Consider the following 13604-nt stretch of genomic DNA (forward strand, 5'->3'; position numbering starts at 1 on the left):
AAAGAAGGCAAAATAGATTGTTAAGTATTGTTAAAAAGTTTTATGTTTACCAAAGAAAGATTGTGCAGCATTGTTGATAACTGCTGTAATGTTTATTGAAGAAATTGTTTACTATTAATGAATCCAAGCTTCAATAGTTTACAGTTAAACTGTCCTGTGATGAATAAAAAGAAACAGACTCTTAGCTAAAAGGAGGGAGATGTAGTGAGGGCACTTGGGTAGGAACTGATGTGGTGAAGAACAGCAAGAAAGGGGGAAGCTTTAAGAGGACGGACTTGCATGCAGGGCATGAGCTACTGTTATGAGTGAATAAAGCTACTGTTGAAAAGCTACGAGAGACTCCACAATCCTTGGTCACGGCACACATAATACTACAAACCACTTCTGATTGGTCAGATTGATGACATGTGATCAGGCCTCCAACAATGATTGGCGGAGACAGCTGAAGGGGGAGGGACATTTCTAAAAGCTAAGTTTGAGGCTAGTTTTGCGGCCGGAGTGCGGGAACATCATTCTGATTAGTCATTTATAGAATCAAATAAATATTTATTTTACCATCTTGCATATTCAAAACTATCCAGTGTTAAATCAGGGCCGTTTGGATGAACACAGAGCTGATAGCATAGTGATGGTGAATGTTTTAGATATGTGAAAATGGGTAATTTCCCGCGGCACACCAGACCATCTCTCACGGCACACTAGTGTGCCGCGGCACACTGGTTGAAAAACACTGCTCTAGATCTACACGATGCAGCTCCATCTGACCTTCTCTGTTCTCCAGAAACATCCTCAAAGCAAATGTTACACATGTGCTTGTTTTCCTTGGACTCAAACCATCCAGTTGTTCACCAATGTTCTAGCCTCCACTTCTCTTTCTCATAACTTAATTGAGACTCATCAGCTTTGATTCCTCTGAAGTTTCTCTGCACGTCTCCATTCTTCTGTAAAATGGAATCGGAACATTCTCCATTCCTCTGACACCCTCTTTTGCAAAACAGTCCAGTGTACTGCCATCTCTCCTAATCTCTTCCATACCTCAGGATGTATGTCTTCAGGAGCAACTGTCTATCCCCTCTTTATCATCTTTAATTTCTTCCTCACATCTTCCTAACTGATCCACATGTCCTCTGATCCTCTGCTCTGTAAGATGCTGCTCATTCATCAAAGTTCTCCTTCCATCTTTCAATCACACTTTCAGAACCTGTCACCACATTTCCATCTCTTCTTGATCACCCTAACCTGCTGCAGTCCTTCCATCTCTGTCTCATTCTTCCTATTTTATCCTTCATCACTTGGTCCTCTTCATCTTCCTCACCACCAGAGTCATCCTCACACCACCATACTGTCGGGCTGCCACTACTTTGTAGATTGTGGTCCCTTTCACTGTGTTCTCCTTCCTCATCTCTCTACTTTTCCTGTCAAAGTCTCTACATTTAAAGTTCTTCCTCTAAAGTCTTCCCTCCTGTTGTTGCTTTCCTCCCTCGGTCTGCAAACAGGCCTCCCTCCTCTCCTTCTTCCACTCACAGCACAGTAGTCCATTTTCACTGGCATCCAGCAAGCCAACAGCATGGCTGTCAGACGTTTTTAACCCGTGCCACGACTATCCCGAATGAAAAGTTCTGTTGGTATGATTTGATTTGGCTTTGGATACATCGGATACCCTTCTGGACACAACCCTCTGTATTTACCCAGACAGGCACTCAAAAGCACCAAATTGTGCCATCTAGTGGTAGATCAAAATCCATAAACTGAGAATATTCTACAAATGCAGGACACTTAAACATACTGCTTAGAGTCAGAGAGGGACTTTAAATGTTACAGCTTTGTGTCTTTACATTGAAGTGAATGGAGTCTTTTCTGTCACTAACCATCAATGCTTTTGAAGTCGAGGAGGTAGGATCTGTTATCCACTTGGTAAAGCTGCAGGCTCATTTTCACCAGGTTTCCCGTCACTGGATTCTTCCTCCGCACACGCAGATGGTATGGATTCACCACCTGACACACAAGACCAGACATATTAGCAGAGCTGCATGCATGCTGCACAACCTTCTGTGTGTAGAGCATATGCAGTTACCTTCCAGTCAAAACTCAGCTGTCTCATAGCCCGGTACACCTCTGTCATGATGTCATGGGGTCTGCTCTGACTCCTGATGCCCAGGTGCCACTTGGCTTTCTTCACTGCCAGTGGTTTAGGCCGGGTGGTGTTGAGAGCATCCAGAGGACATCGAGACTTAGGGCTGTCAGCCAAGAGAGGAGGCATCCTTTCTGGGTGGGGTTTGACCCCAGGGGGCAGTGGCATCCCATCCTCTATGAAAGAGCCCTGTGGAGGACTGGATGCCAAGTAGAACTCGCTGGCCTGAGTCATGATGCGTCGATTATCTATGATGAGGTGATAAGCTACAGATAACTGATCCTGCATGAACAGAGGGAGGAGGAACAATGAAGCCAAGACTCAAATACAAGCTTGAATCAATACAAGATGTTTTCTCAGATGTGACAGCTAACAGCATGCAACACCAACCATAAAATATTTAAAGGGGCCATACCATTAAAAGTCAACTTTTTAAGGTTTTAAGTGTATTCTACTGTTCATTCCTCACTATAAAGAACCCCGAAACAGTATTTGGATCCGTTCATATATTTCTGAGTAATCCTCTAAAAACCTGCACTCTCACCAGCAGCCCCTCCCATACCCACGAAAACGAGCGGGTTCTCATGTGCTGATGTCACAGAGTGAGACCGCCCCTTTCAGGAAGAGTCTGCTCTTACAGCTCCGCCCCCAGTCTAACACCAACATTCAATTTCTCCACTGAGTTGGCGGTGATCAGCAAAAAACTTTCATTTTAGATGCAGAATACAGTATATCTTCCAGCTGTGTCCTGTCTTCAATACATTCCAGTTGAAACAGGTGTTTGCTACTTTAGGCACGGTGCTCCTTTTAAAACCCCCTGCCCTGGTTGGTATAGTTGTGCAGATGCCAAGTGTATTTGTGTTGTGAAGCAATGTGGTGATGGCCGAGCTTACTAAAGGCAGATATATGGTATCTGCATCCATCTTTGAAAAACTTTGGATTATTTTTATGGAAGAAACAAATAAACCCTGCCAAAGCCGGCTCTAGGATGACGTCATGAAATGGACGGCACAAGCAGCGGCAGACGGTGCCTCAGGAATCGAGTCGTTTTACTTCCAGGTAGAAAAAAACTCAAGAAAATAATTAATATTTCATAAATAATTTGTTTTAGTGTTCTAAAGGTAATAAGTTCACTCTGAAAGGCTTAAGAAAATCAAGGTAATGCCCCTTTAAAACTATGACAGGCAGTAAAGTCCCAATGTCTCTGAATGTGCATCGGTACCTGTGGATCTCCACTGTAAAGGCTTGACACCACTTCAGAGTCCGTGCATTCAAACTTCTCACACACTTCTCTAACAGCCTCTTCATCCAACACAGTGCAATCGTACGACGAGTCCTCTGGGAACAGGTAACCTGGCAGGTCCTGCTTAAACCAATCATGTTCCCTAGCAAAGCAAAGAGTTACAACTTCATTTCCCTGTGTTACCCAACAGAAGAAGGAGCGACAGGCCTTGGTCTGGTGTTACTGTAGGTTGAGTGAGTTTCAAAAAGCAAGATTTTCATCATTAGTCAAAAATAAATGCACTAAAACAAACGTGAGGGCTTGAACTTTTGTCTTCGCAAACCTGTGGTCAGAAATGTTATATTAAAACAGGAAGACAATGTTCATTTAAAAGTAGCATTGCTGTAAGTCTAGAAATCATTTGTCTCTACTTATTATAAGCAAATGCCCCACTTTGAAAACAGCTTGTTGGGATGAAAAGTTAACATGACAAGAATGACTGCAGTCTTAAAGAAATCTTTTTGAAATCCAAATGTAGAAGACAAAGGCATCAAGCATCATCATAGAATAACATTTAAACAAGCTGCAAGACTCCTGAAATTGTAACTTCTAAAACAAAGTGACTGGAAATGCCTGAACAGTTACAGAGCATGGATTAACCCCCAACCTGTCTCTTTACTGGTGTGATATACGGTGTGTTCGAAATTATGATGTAAATTGTATTTTAGTGTCAAAAAGATCCAATTCGTTGTTTTTCAATGAAACTCGTGGGTGATATTGTGTCTCTGGTCTCTTTGGATCACTGACATCAGTCTCATACACCTGTGATCGTTAGTTTACCAAGTAAGTTCAGTTAAAGGAGAAACTACTAAAGAAGGATGTTCCACATTATTACGGACCAATATTTTCATTAAATATGGGAAAGAAAAGGGATCTTTGCTGCTGAAAAGAGTGAAATAGTTGAATGTCTTGGACGAGGCATGAAAACTCTGAATATTTCCTGAAACTTCAGTGTGATCATCGTACTCTGAGGAGATTTAGGACTGATCCAGACACACAGGTTGGTGCAGATAAAGACAGAATGAGGAAAGTTTCTGCAGAAAAATCCATCAGATTTAGAGAGCAGCTGCTAAAAGCAGCAGCACGTTTGAAGCTGCTGGAATCTCTGGAGTCCACCAACATCAGAATCATGAGGAGGGAGCTGCTCGACCCTTTAGGCTCCGTGAAGGTGTGAAAATGACCTCTGAAAAGTGGGTGGAGTTTCTGTCTAACCGCTTACTTCTGTCTGCTGCTATAAAGCAGATAAACTGATGGTGTGACCCCATTCTCTCCTGACCTCAACCCTATTGAGAACCTTTGGATCATCCTCTTTGAGGGTGGAGGCAGTTCACATCCAAACAGCAGGTCTGGAGGATATTCTGACATCCTGCAGAGAAACTCCAGCAGAAACTCTCCAAATAGTTCAACGGATGAAAGAATTGTGAAGCTGCTACAAAATAAGGTCCTATGTTCAAAAGGAACTTGATCTATGAAGAGGTTTTTGATGGAATAGCTTTAGATTTCAGTAAATGGAGCAGATTCAACAAATGACCATTTTCAGTTCTCAAGAATCTATCAGATGTTGTAGAACTCTGTTGTAATAATGTGGAACATTTGAAGGGTTTTATTATGTTTTAATACTTTTATCTTTAGGAGGTTTGCTCAATAACATTTAATATACACTGAAAAAAATAACTAATAAGATTTATTTAAGAAAATCCTCCTAACAATTTGCACTAACAATTCTTGATTACATTTTACTGCATTTATGAATATAAAAACTACCAACAACAATCTAGTAAAATTTACTTACGTCCACAAGTAAGGTTATTGTCAAATCTTAAGCAAATAGACCAAACATAAATTTCTCTAATAAAATTTACATAATTTTATTGAATGCTCCAAAAGTGGTTACAACAATTTGAAAAGTAGATCTTACTAATAAACAATCGAAATTTTTGATTACTTATAAAAAATAAGTAAACTTAACTTCTTTACTAGAAAAATCTATGTATTTGCATAATATTTGAATTATTATGTAAATATTATGAGGAAAAATTAAGTATATATTACTAATGCAAAAAGTTTGTTTTTTCAGTGTACTCAAATGGTTAGTGATTTGAAAATTATGAAGACTATTTAGAAAATCACAGAAAAATATTATTTCCATCATAATTTGGAACAAACTGTAAAGGTAATCTAGATAATGCCTAAATGCAAATTCATGTTCATTCAATAATGACGTGTTAGTAATGCAACAACATTCTGGCTCAGAACATTTTCTCTCTGCTGAGGTTTGCAATGTGGTGAGTACCTGATGTCTTTGATGGTGGCTCTTTTCAGTGGATCCACCTGTAGCATGAGCGTCAGCAGTGAGGCCACAGAACGCGTCAGGTACTCTGGGATGTAAAAAACACCTCCTCTGATCTTCTTAAACAGTGTGGGAACATGTTCATCATCAAAGGGCAGAGTGCCACACAGCAGGGCATACAGGATCACTCCGCAGCTCCAGATGTCCACCTCCGGGCCGGCATACAGCCTGGAAGAGGCAGCAGAACAGCATGAGGGCTGCAAGTGTAGACTTACCCTGATTTCTCACTCAACAAGTGTTGTTCTTTTCTGTAGACTCACCTTCCAGAGATGACCTCTGGAGCTGCGTAGTTTGGTGAGCCACAGCTTGTTCGCAGGAATTCCCCATCTGACATCATGTTGGACAATCCTGTTGGTCAATTCCACATTATCAATTACTTTTGTTTGATACTTTACGTTTACAACATGATTTCATCCTCTGCTGTGATCTTTATCCTCTGCTAACCTGCCAAGACTCTGAGCCCCAGACAGAAAGCCCTTCTAATTGGATGAGGCTGACTTTGTGGCGTTCAACATCCATTCTGAGATTCTCTGACCTTCACCTTATCTGCTATTCTTCTCTTCCTTCTCTTCCTATCTGCTAACTGGTGCTGCTGTACTCTCAGCCAAACACTCCCCCCTATCAGATGACACTGGGCCTCGAGGCTTCCTGCAGGACCTGATACCAGACCTACACATTATCAAGGAACGCCTCTCCGCCCATAACAGCACCAACTGAGCTATTGTGTGCCTTTGGAAATATTTTTCTTTCTTGGTCATATTGCATCAGGAATTTTGTTTTAAGAAGGAAAAAGAAATAAAACCAAAACCGATGAGTGAAACTTTATATTTACTTATCAATCAACTTATTTAATACCATTATAACTACACCATGTTGCTATCCAATGCAAGTTATCAGCTGTAAAACAGCCTTCAACAGAACACAAGCTACTCCTCTGAGGTTCCACCGCCGTTAGTGCTTCTCCCTGGAAAACCTACCAAAGTCTGCAATTTTGGCATTTTTATTGGCATCGAGCAAAACGTTCTCAGGTTTGAGGTCCCTGTGCACCACCATGTGCCGGTGGCAGTAGTCCACAGCTGAAATGATTTGCTGAAAAAGACGTCGAGCTTCTGGGTCCTCCACCTTAAAGACACAGAGTCAATGAAGAGAATTACTGTGTGGGTTTGAAAGAATGTGTAACCCTGCTGTTCCTGTGCTGATAGTGTTCCCTCGATATATTACCTTCACCTTTCACTGTCTCCAGGATTTTTTTTCTTTCCACGTATACTAACCTTAGCACACTGTGTTTGGCATCCTGATCGGGTGGAGACCTTATCAATCAATCTCCTCTGTGCTGTCTTGTCTGCAGAATATGTTCAGCTTTACAAATTGACATAAATCTTCATCACGATCAGTTCTTTGTTTTCATTCTACAGTATAACAATGGGGTTATTTTCTATGAAGGTTTGAAATTTGATTGTTTAAACAAAGACAAAAGTGTTAAAATATTCATGTCTGTCTGAGAAAAGTGGAAAAAGTCTCTTAAAACCTCTGTGGTTGCAGTGCGGTATGTAAAGATGTGACTACTGCCTCTCGTTTACTGATGGCACAGTGTGGCCACCTGCTGAGATTGTTGCAAAACTCGTCTTTAGGTTGCGACGTGGTGACACGTGTGACCATCTAACCTGTTTAGGTAAACAGTTACCTTGTAAAATAAATCAGAAATAGAAGCTGTTGTGTGGATCTGTCTTTAGACTTTGTTCTAAAGAGGCTCCCTGCTTTTAGCTTTTTTTTTATGCATTTGCTTAGATCTTGTTCCACATAACTGCTGTGGATCTTCACTCCTGTCTTCACTTAGGAAATACACAGCTGGTCCTCATTAAATGATAAGTCCACAGTGTAGTTGGGTCTTTGATTTCAGATCCTTTCGGTCACGTTTTTGTCTTCTTGAGCTTTTATCTCTCCATGGTGGCTCCAAACAGAAAATAAGTCATGGAGACTCCTGATCCAACCTTGTCGACCATCAGAGTCAGCAGCTCCTGATAATGACTGTCTAACCAAAACTAACTAAAGAAAACAAATAAACAAAGCCTGTAAACGAAGACTACCAAGATCCAAACTAAAATAACAAAACCCAGCAGTGTAAGAATGCTGACGACAAAGAGGGGAAAAAGAACCAAAAAAAGAAAAATAAAATAGCATTTTTTAAAAGTAAGGATTACTTAATTAGCATTTGCAGAATGAACATGTTTTATATGCAAAGCAAAACTTTGGTAAAAAGTATGATCTTTTAAGAGTTAAAAGGACATATTATCCTATGCTGCAAAACATTGGTTACTAGCTGTTCAGAGCTGCACTGAGATGATCCTGTTTGGCACAGATCATCTTTTATTTTGAAAGAAGTTATTTGAGCTTCTGTCAAATGTAAAACAATACAAATAAATTTTGAGAGATCCTAGGTTTTTTTTACATGTTTGCTTTTGTTCTAGCCAAAAAGAAATATAATTTCTATTTATTATCAAAAAAGAAGGTAATGAATGTAAATCCAAATTTCTTAAAGGCTAAGATAAAACTATGCGGTTCCTTCTAGGTTTTGATCAGTAGAAAACAAGCCCAAATGACTGTTTTAAAGGTTGCTGGCCTATACCATAAAAAAATCAATGTTTTGAGCTTTTAAGTTATTTAATGTTCATTCCTCACAATAAACAACCTCATAACGGTATTTTGATTCATTCACGCATTTGTGAGCACTCCTCTTGTCAGGATCTGTGGGGTTTCTCCCTCATGACCTCCTGTTCCTGCTCTCCAGTTTCCTGATTGCTGATTCCACACAGCTGAGCTCTGGACTATTTAAGTTTCTCTCCTCCCCTTCCTCCCTGCCAGTTCGTTGTGCTTTCTGCCATCACTCAGGTCTGCTCAAGCTCTCAAGTCTGCTCAAGCTCTCAAGTCTGGTTCAACCGTCCTGCAGGTTTTGACCCTTTTACTGGCCCTAGATTTCGGATTCAAGTCTGCTCCCCTGGTGTGTTGCATTTCTGGATTGGGCCCCATGCGTATGACCCTGGCCTGGATTTCACAAGAGTCTTCACTGCCCTCCCTCTCCATATTGACACCCCAAAGTCTACTCTCCAGGAGGTTATACCAACACCTGTATTTTGTTCCCTTCATTTGACCTCAAATAACTCTCTTGTGTTTTTGTTACAGACTACCCTGTGCATCTGGCAGCAACACGTTTTCCACGCCACCTTGAGCATAATAAACTGTATATCTAGCTCTCAGTGTGCTCCTCCTTGGGTGTATTTGAGCACCAGCCCCTCCTAACCCACAAAAACAAGCAGGTTCTCACGAGCTGACGTACACAATTGAGAACAGCCCCGTCCAGGAAGGCTCATTCAATTAGCTTTGAAGTTTTATGTGGTGGCAAACGACAAAGAACATTCTGGTGAGAAATATGAACCACATTTGGTTTGAATCCTAAACGTATCTGGCCCAAGCAGACGGATGGTATTGAGAAGATGGCACCAGAAGTAAGGAACAACAAGCAAACAGACTTCCTGGTGGAGGTGAAAAGAAGGCGAGCAATGAATCAGAACTGGTTTGAACTTTGATTATTGAGCAAAGACGGAAAGGTGTTTGTGTCTCTAGGAAAATGATCCGCATTGAGGCGAAGAGGATCTTTTTAATACAGAAATTGATGTTTCAAAGAGAACAAGCATTCACAGCCAGTGATAATCGGAGCATGATACATTTACATTTTAATGAATCCCAAAATGTTCATCTGCTGTTGTCTGCATTTTGTGACCAAATTTCACAGCAAATTGAACCCATGAGCATCAGCATTCTCTGTGAAGGAAGAAACACCGATCTCTTGTTAACGCCGGACAAGCTAACACGTTTATGTGGAGTGCCTTTTTTTTCTCAAGATAACAGAGTGCCTCTTCCAACAAGGAGCCATAAAGTTGTCTGAAACCCCTACCTTCGACTCGGATGTAAGTCATTAAACTGGGCCAGAACCCTGACTATTCTGCATTTGAAACTCTGGCTAACTCAGCCTGTCATCTTCAAAAGAGTCTTGGTTCCAGCAGGCTGACCCCCTGGAGGGTCCAAGCATTCCCGACAGACACTCAGGCTCCTTTGTTTGAAACATGTACCCTTCATAACTTTTCTTATGTTTTAAATCACAGGACTTTTGTTCGTTGGATCTTACATGTAAAACATCTCTCCACAGCACCAAGAAATGTAATATTACTACATGTGTGTAATCAAACCTTTATTCCTAACAGCAGAAGAGTCACAACTACTTTGAGGTTAAAATCCATGAATAATCATTGTGTAACCGTCAAAGCTTGGAGAATTGCTGTTCTGTGTTTATGTGGACTTTGGGAAGCATTTTATGTGCCACATACAGGATCCACACATACATATAGGGTTTTACAAACTTTTTGATAACTTTGGTTGATAGAAACCTCTTTTGTTGTTAATTCAGCATTAAGAATAAACATCCACAGACTAGAATAAAGTGATGCCCCTGAAATTTGCATAGACAGAGCTCATTGGGACATGCAAATTACCTCCAATCGTAAAACGCCTCAAATCCCCACGGATTGGGCGATTCTGGCCCTGCCTCCAGTTTGAAAACACTGGCGCGCAGGCCAGAAGCTCTCTCTTCTTCCTTTTTTTCTTCCCCTCTCAACACCTTCTTGGCTGCTGCTCAGACAGGCTCAACAACACGCCTTACAAGCCATGAGGCACAAGCCTGATAAGCCAGAACCGGAGCAGAACAGAACCATCTAAGTTCTTCCAGTCTTAAGATAAAGTTTTTTTTCTCGCGCGCTTTCTTCCTTTTCAACATTTTTGTCTCCCGTTTATTTCATAGGCTGATTCCAACTTTTTACAACTTTTGATGCTTTTATTTTGAAACTGATTTTTAATGCTAGACCATTCAATAAGTTTCATTGTCCGGCCAGCTTTGCGACTTATACTTTTGGTCACNACATTTTTGTCTTCCGTTTATTTCATAGACTGATTCCAACTTTTTGATGCTTTTATTTTGAACTGATTTTAATGCTAGACCAGTCGATAAGTTCCATTGTCCGGCCAGCTTTGCGACTTATACTTTTTGGTCACAAAACGGAATAGCGAAATCGTTCGACCACCCCAGAAGCTAAGTGACTGAACAGAGCAGAACCTCAGGTTCCCTTTCCTTCTACACCTGGCTGCAGATCTCGTCTCCACGGCCCGCCTGAACCAACCGGCTAGGAACAGGATCAACCACCCTTCCTGGCAGAGCAGATCCAGATCTTCAGACCGCTTGGTGAGAAGTCGAACTTCGCTCATACAGTCAATTGCTGGTGGTTAGAACAAAGATTAACTATTTTTGCAAGAGTAACATCTTTGCCCCGTTTTGAATTCCTCCTTTTAAGAATAGCTTATTCTCAGATCAGTAACATCACCCTTTTTGTGCACAACACACACTTAATGCATCCACACATTTAGCATTTTTCACCTCAATATTGTGTGTCTTTTCTTCTCATTTATCTATTCTAGTTATTAGTTAAAGTTATATTCTGTGTTCAACACATGTTGATTGCTTTCCATGCTTTTACGTAGATTATTTCTGCTCGTTTAACCTCATGCTATTCAATAAATATTCAAAAGGACGTCGTTGTTTGATATCATTATTTTCTAGTTTGTGGCAAAGTCACTTCACAGGGTAAAGACACTCACGCTAAAATTTAGAGACTGATTAATTGATTACTTTATTGATTAGAAGTAGCGGCTAATCATTGATGAGTAATATTTTCCTTCATTACGAAGGTGATGCCCCAAGGATAATTTTATTAAATTTTCGTTTAATAAAGTTTATATTGTTCAACCAACTTTGGGATTGAATACTTCATATTCACCCCTTTCACGCTACAGTATTCACCATTAAATTATGTGATGTAATCTATAAATATTACGGTTTAAAAGTTTGGGGTCACTGGAGCGGCTGTGGTGCAGCGGTAGAGCGGTAGAGTCGACCTCTGATAGGAAGATTACAGGTTTGATTCCCACCTTGTGTCCAAGTGTCCTTGGCCAAGAAACTGAACTCCACATCGCCTCCTGTGGTTACAGGTTGACTCCAGTGTTCAACATTAAGGCCCGTCCCACTGGCTTTCACGGCCATATCACTGCTGGAGCACAGAAGAGATTTCATCCCCGTGGTACAGTCGCTGTTAGCAGTGAAACGGCCGAGATGTGGCAGCGGAATAGACGCACGTACGCATGGTACAATGAAGATAACTTCAGGCTAATCATAATTACACTCTACATTGTTGATGTGGTAAATGATTGACCTTGACTTTTCCAGCAGCAAATGTTTGGTTTTTGGTGTATCGTTCACTTAGATGACTAGAGGCTCATTTCCAGCTACTATCACTACAGTGTTATAATAGTACAATGTGTTTGCTCATTGTGTCAGAAGATTAATGTGAGCAGAAGAAAATATATTGGACAGGAATTTTAAGAAAAGTGTTTTGGATGGATGAATCAATCAAAGTTTGAGGTGTTTGGATCACACAGAGGAACATTGATGAGATGCAGAACAACTGAAGAGATGCTGGAACAGTGTCTGATATCGTCTGTCAAGAAAGGTGGTGGTAATATGATGGTCTGGGGTTGCTTTGGTGCTGGGAGGGTGGGGGATTTGTCATGCCATACCCTGTGATAGGAGCCAGTTCCATCCCAAACCAGGACGATGACCCAAAGCACACCTCCAACCTGTCCAAGAACCATTTAGAGAAGAAGCAGCAGCTGGTGATCTGTCTGTCACAGAGAGGCCAGCACAGTCACCAGATCTAAACCCCATTGAGCTGCAGTAGGAGCAGCTTGACCACATTGTACAATAGACGGGTCACTCCAACTTGTGGGAGGGGCTTCAAGAAGTCTGGGATAAAATTTCTCCAGGTTACCTCAACAGCTGGATGGCCAAATGTCTGCAATGCTTCATATGGAGGATTCTTTGACAATAGCAAAGTTTGAATGTAAATTACAAAATACAAAAATATGTTGATGACCCCAAACTTTCAAACAATCCTGTTGCCCTGTAGTATGGGTCTAGTCAACCAAGAAGTTCTGGATTCCATGGACTCTTCCAGGCTGAACAGCAATAATCCTGGTCCTCACACAGCTGAAAATAACATTTACTGTTGGTAGGACTGACACATGTTCTTCTTGCAGTAACATTAAAGATATAAATACATCAAGACCTGCATTGGAGAAGGAAGGCTCTCTGCAAAGACAATCCTTGTGAAGGTCTCACTTGTCTTATGTCTTTCTTCTGCATCCAAGCTTACATCATTCCTCACATCTATAGAAGACCAAACTGGTACTTTGTTTCTCTCCATTGTTCCAAAGAGAAAACTGATCTTAAGGTTTTTCCGTAGAAGGATGTCCCTGATGGTGAATTTGTTTGAGGTAATGTGAGAACAGAATGGTCTCATGTTATGGTAACAGAGAATAACTTTAGTGGTTTATCAGGTCAACCTCTAACAAGTGACCTTTGACCCTAAGGAGACCAGTCAGGTCCAAATAAGGACACAATGGTCGTAGTGCAATGGTTACAATGGGTTTGTTTCCAGCACAAAGACAGACTGAAACCAACACTTGTATTCTTGGACCTCTACTTATTGTGTAGAGATGAATGAGCTAAAAAATGTGCTTTGGAAATAATTCACAAAAATGTATTAATAAAATTTCTGACTAAAAAGAAAAATTGGAAGTAAAAACTGGACAAAGCATTTTATTCAAACAAGCATTTTGTAAAATTATAAACCAAATTACAGAAAAATATTTAATTATAAACAAAGATGAAAACAATCAAT

The 13604-nt window shown here is 40.7% G+C and overlaps 1 protein-coding gene and 1 long non-coding RNA gene across 3 annotated transcripts in view; one reads left to right on the plus strand and one right to left on the minus strand.

Annotated features, from left to right (window-relative positions):
* LOC112155805 (5'-AMP-activated protein kinase catalytic subunit alpha-2) overlaps nucleotides 1-7771 on the minus strand; it is an 18441-nt gene extending 10670 nt beyond the window's left edge. The window contains exons 1-6 of one of the 2 annotated variants that reach the window (XM_024287752.2): nucleotides 6741-7771; nucleotides 6024-6111; nucleotides 5707-5931; nucleotides 3354-3516; nucleotides 2075-2413; nucleotides 1869-1995 (exon numbers count right to left, since the gene is read on the minus strand). In XM_024287752.2, coding sequence (XP_024143520.1) covers nucleotides 1869-1995; nucleotides 2075-2413; nucleotides 3354-3516; nucleotides 5707-5931; nucleotides 6024-6111; nucleotides 6741-6816 — 1018 coding nt within the window. In that variant the 5' untranslated portion in view covers nucleotides 6817-7771. The remainder of the gene's footprint in view (nucleotides 1-1868; nucleotides 1996-2074; nucleotides 2414-3353; nucleotides 3517-5706; nucleotides 5932-6023; nucleotides 6112-6740) is intronic. The other variant, XM_024287753.2, reaches the window with a different exon arrangement.
* An 891-nt stretch (nucleotides 7772-8662) lies between these two features.
* Nucleotides 8663-9017, plus strand: LOC118600105. Its single transcript, XR_004949673.1, has 2 exons — nucleotides 8663-8874; nucleotides 8944-9017. It is a non-coding gene; the product is annotated as an uncharacterized LOC118600105 (long non-coding RNA).
* The last annotated feature ends 4587 nt before the right edge of the window (nucleotides 9018-13604 follow it).

This window comes from Oryzias melastigma, linkage group LG18, assembly GCF_002922805.2.
Source record: "Oryzias melastigma strain HK-1 linkage group LG18, ASM292280v2, whole genome shotgun sequence".
Classification (NCBI taxonomy): domain Eukaryota; kingdom Metazoa; phylum Chordata; class Actinopteri; order Beloniformes; family Adrianichthyidae; genus Oryzias; species Oryzias melastigma.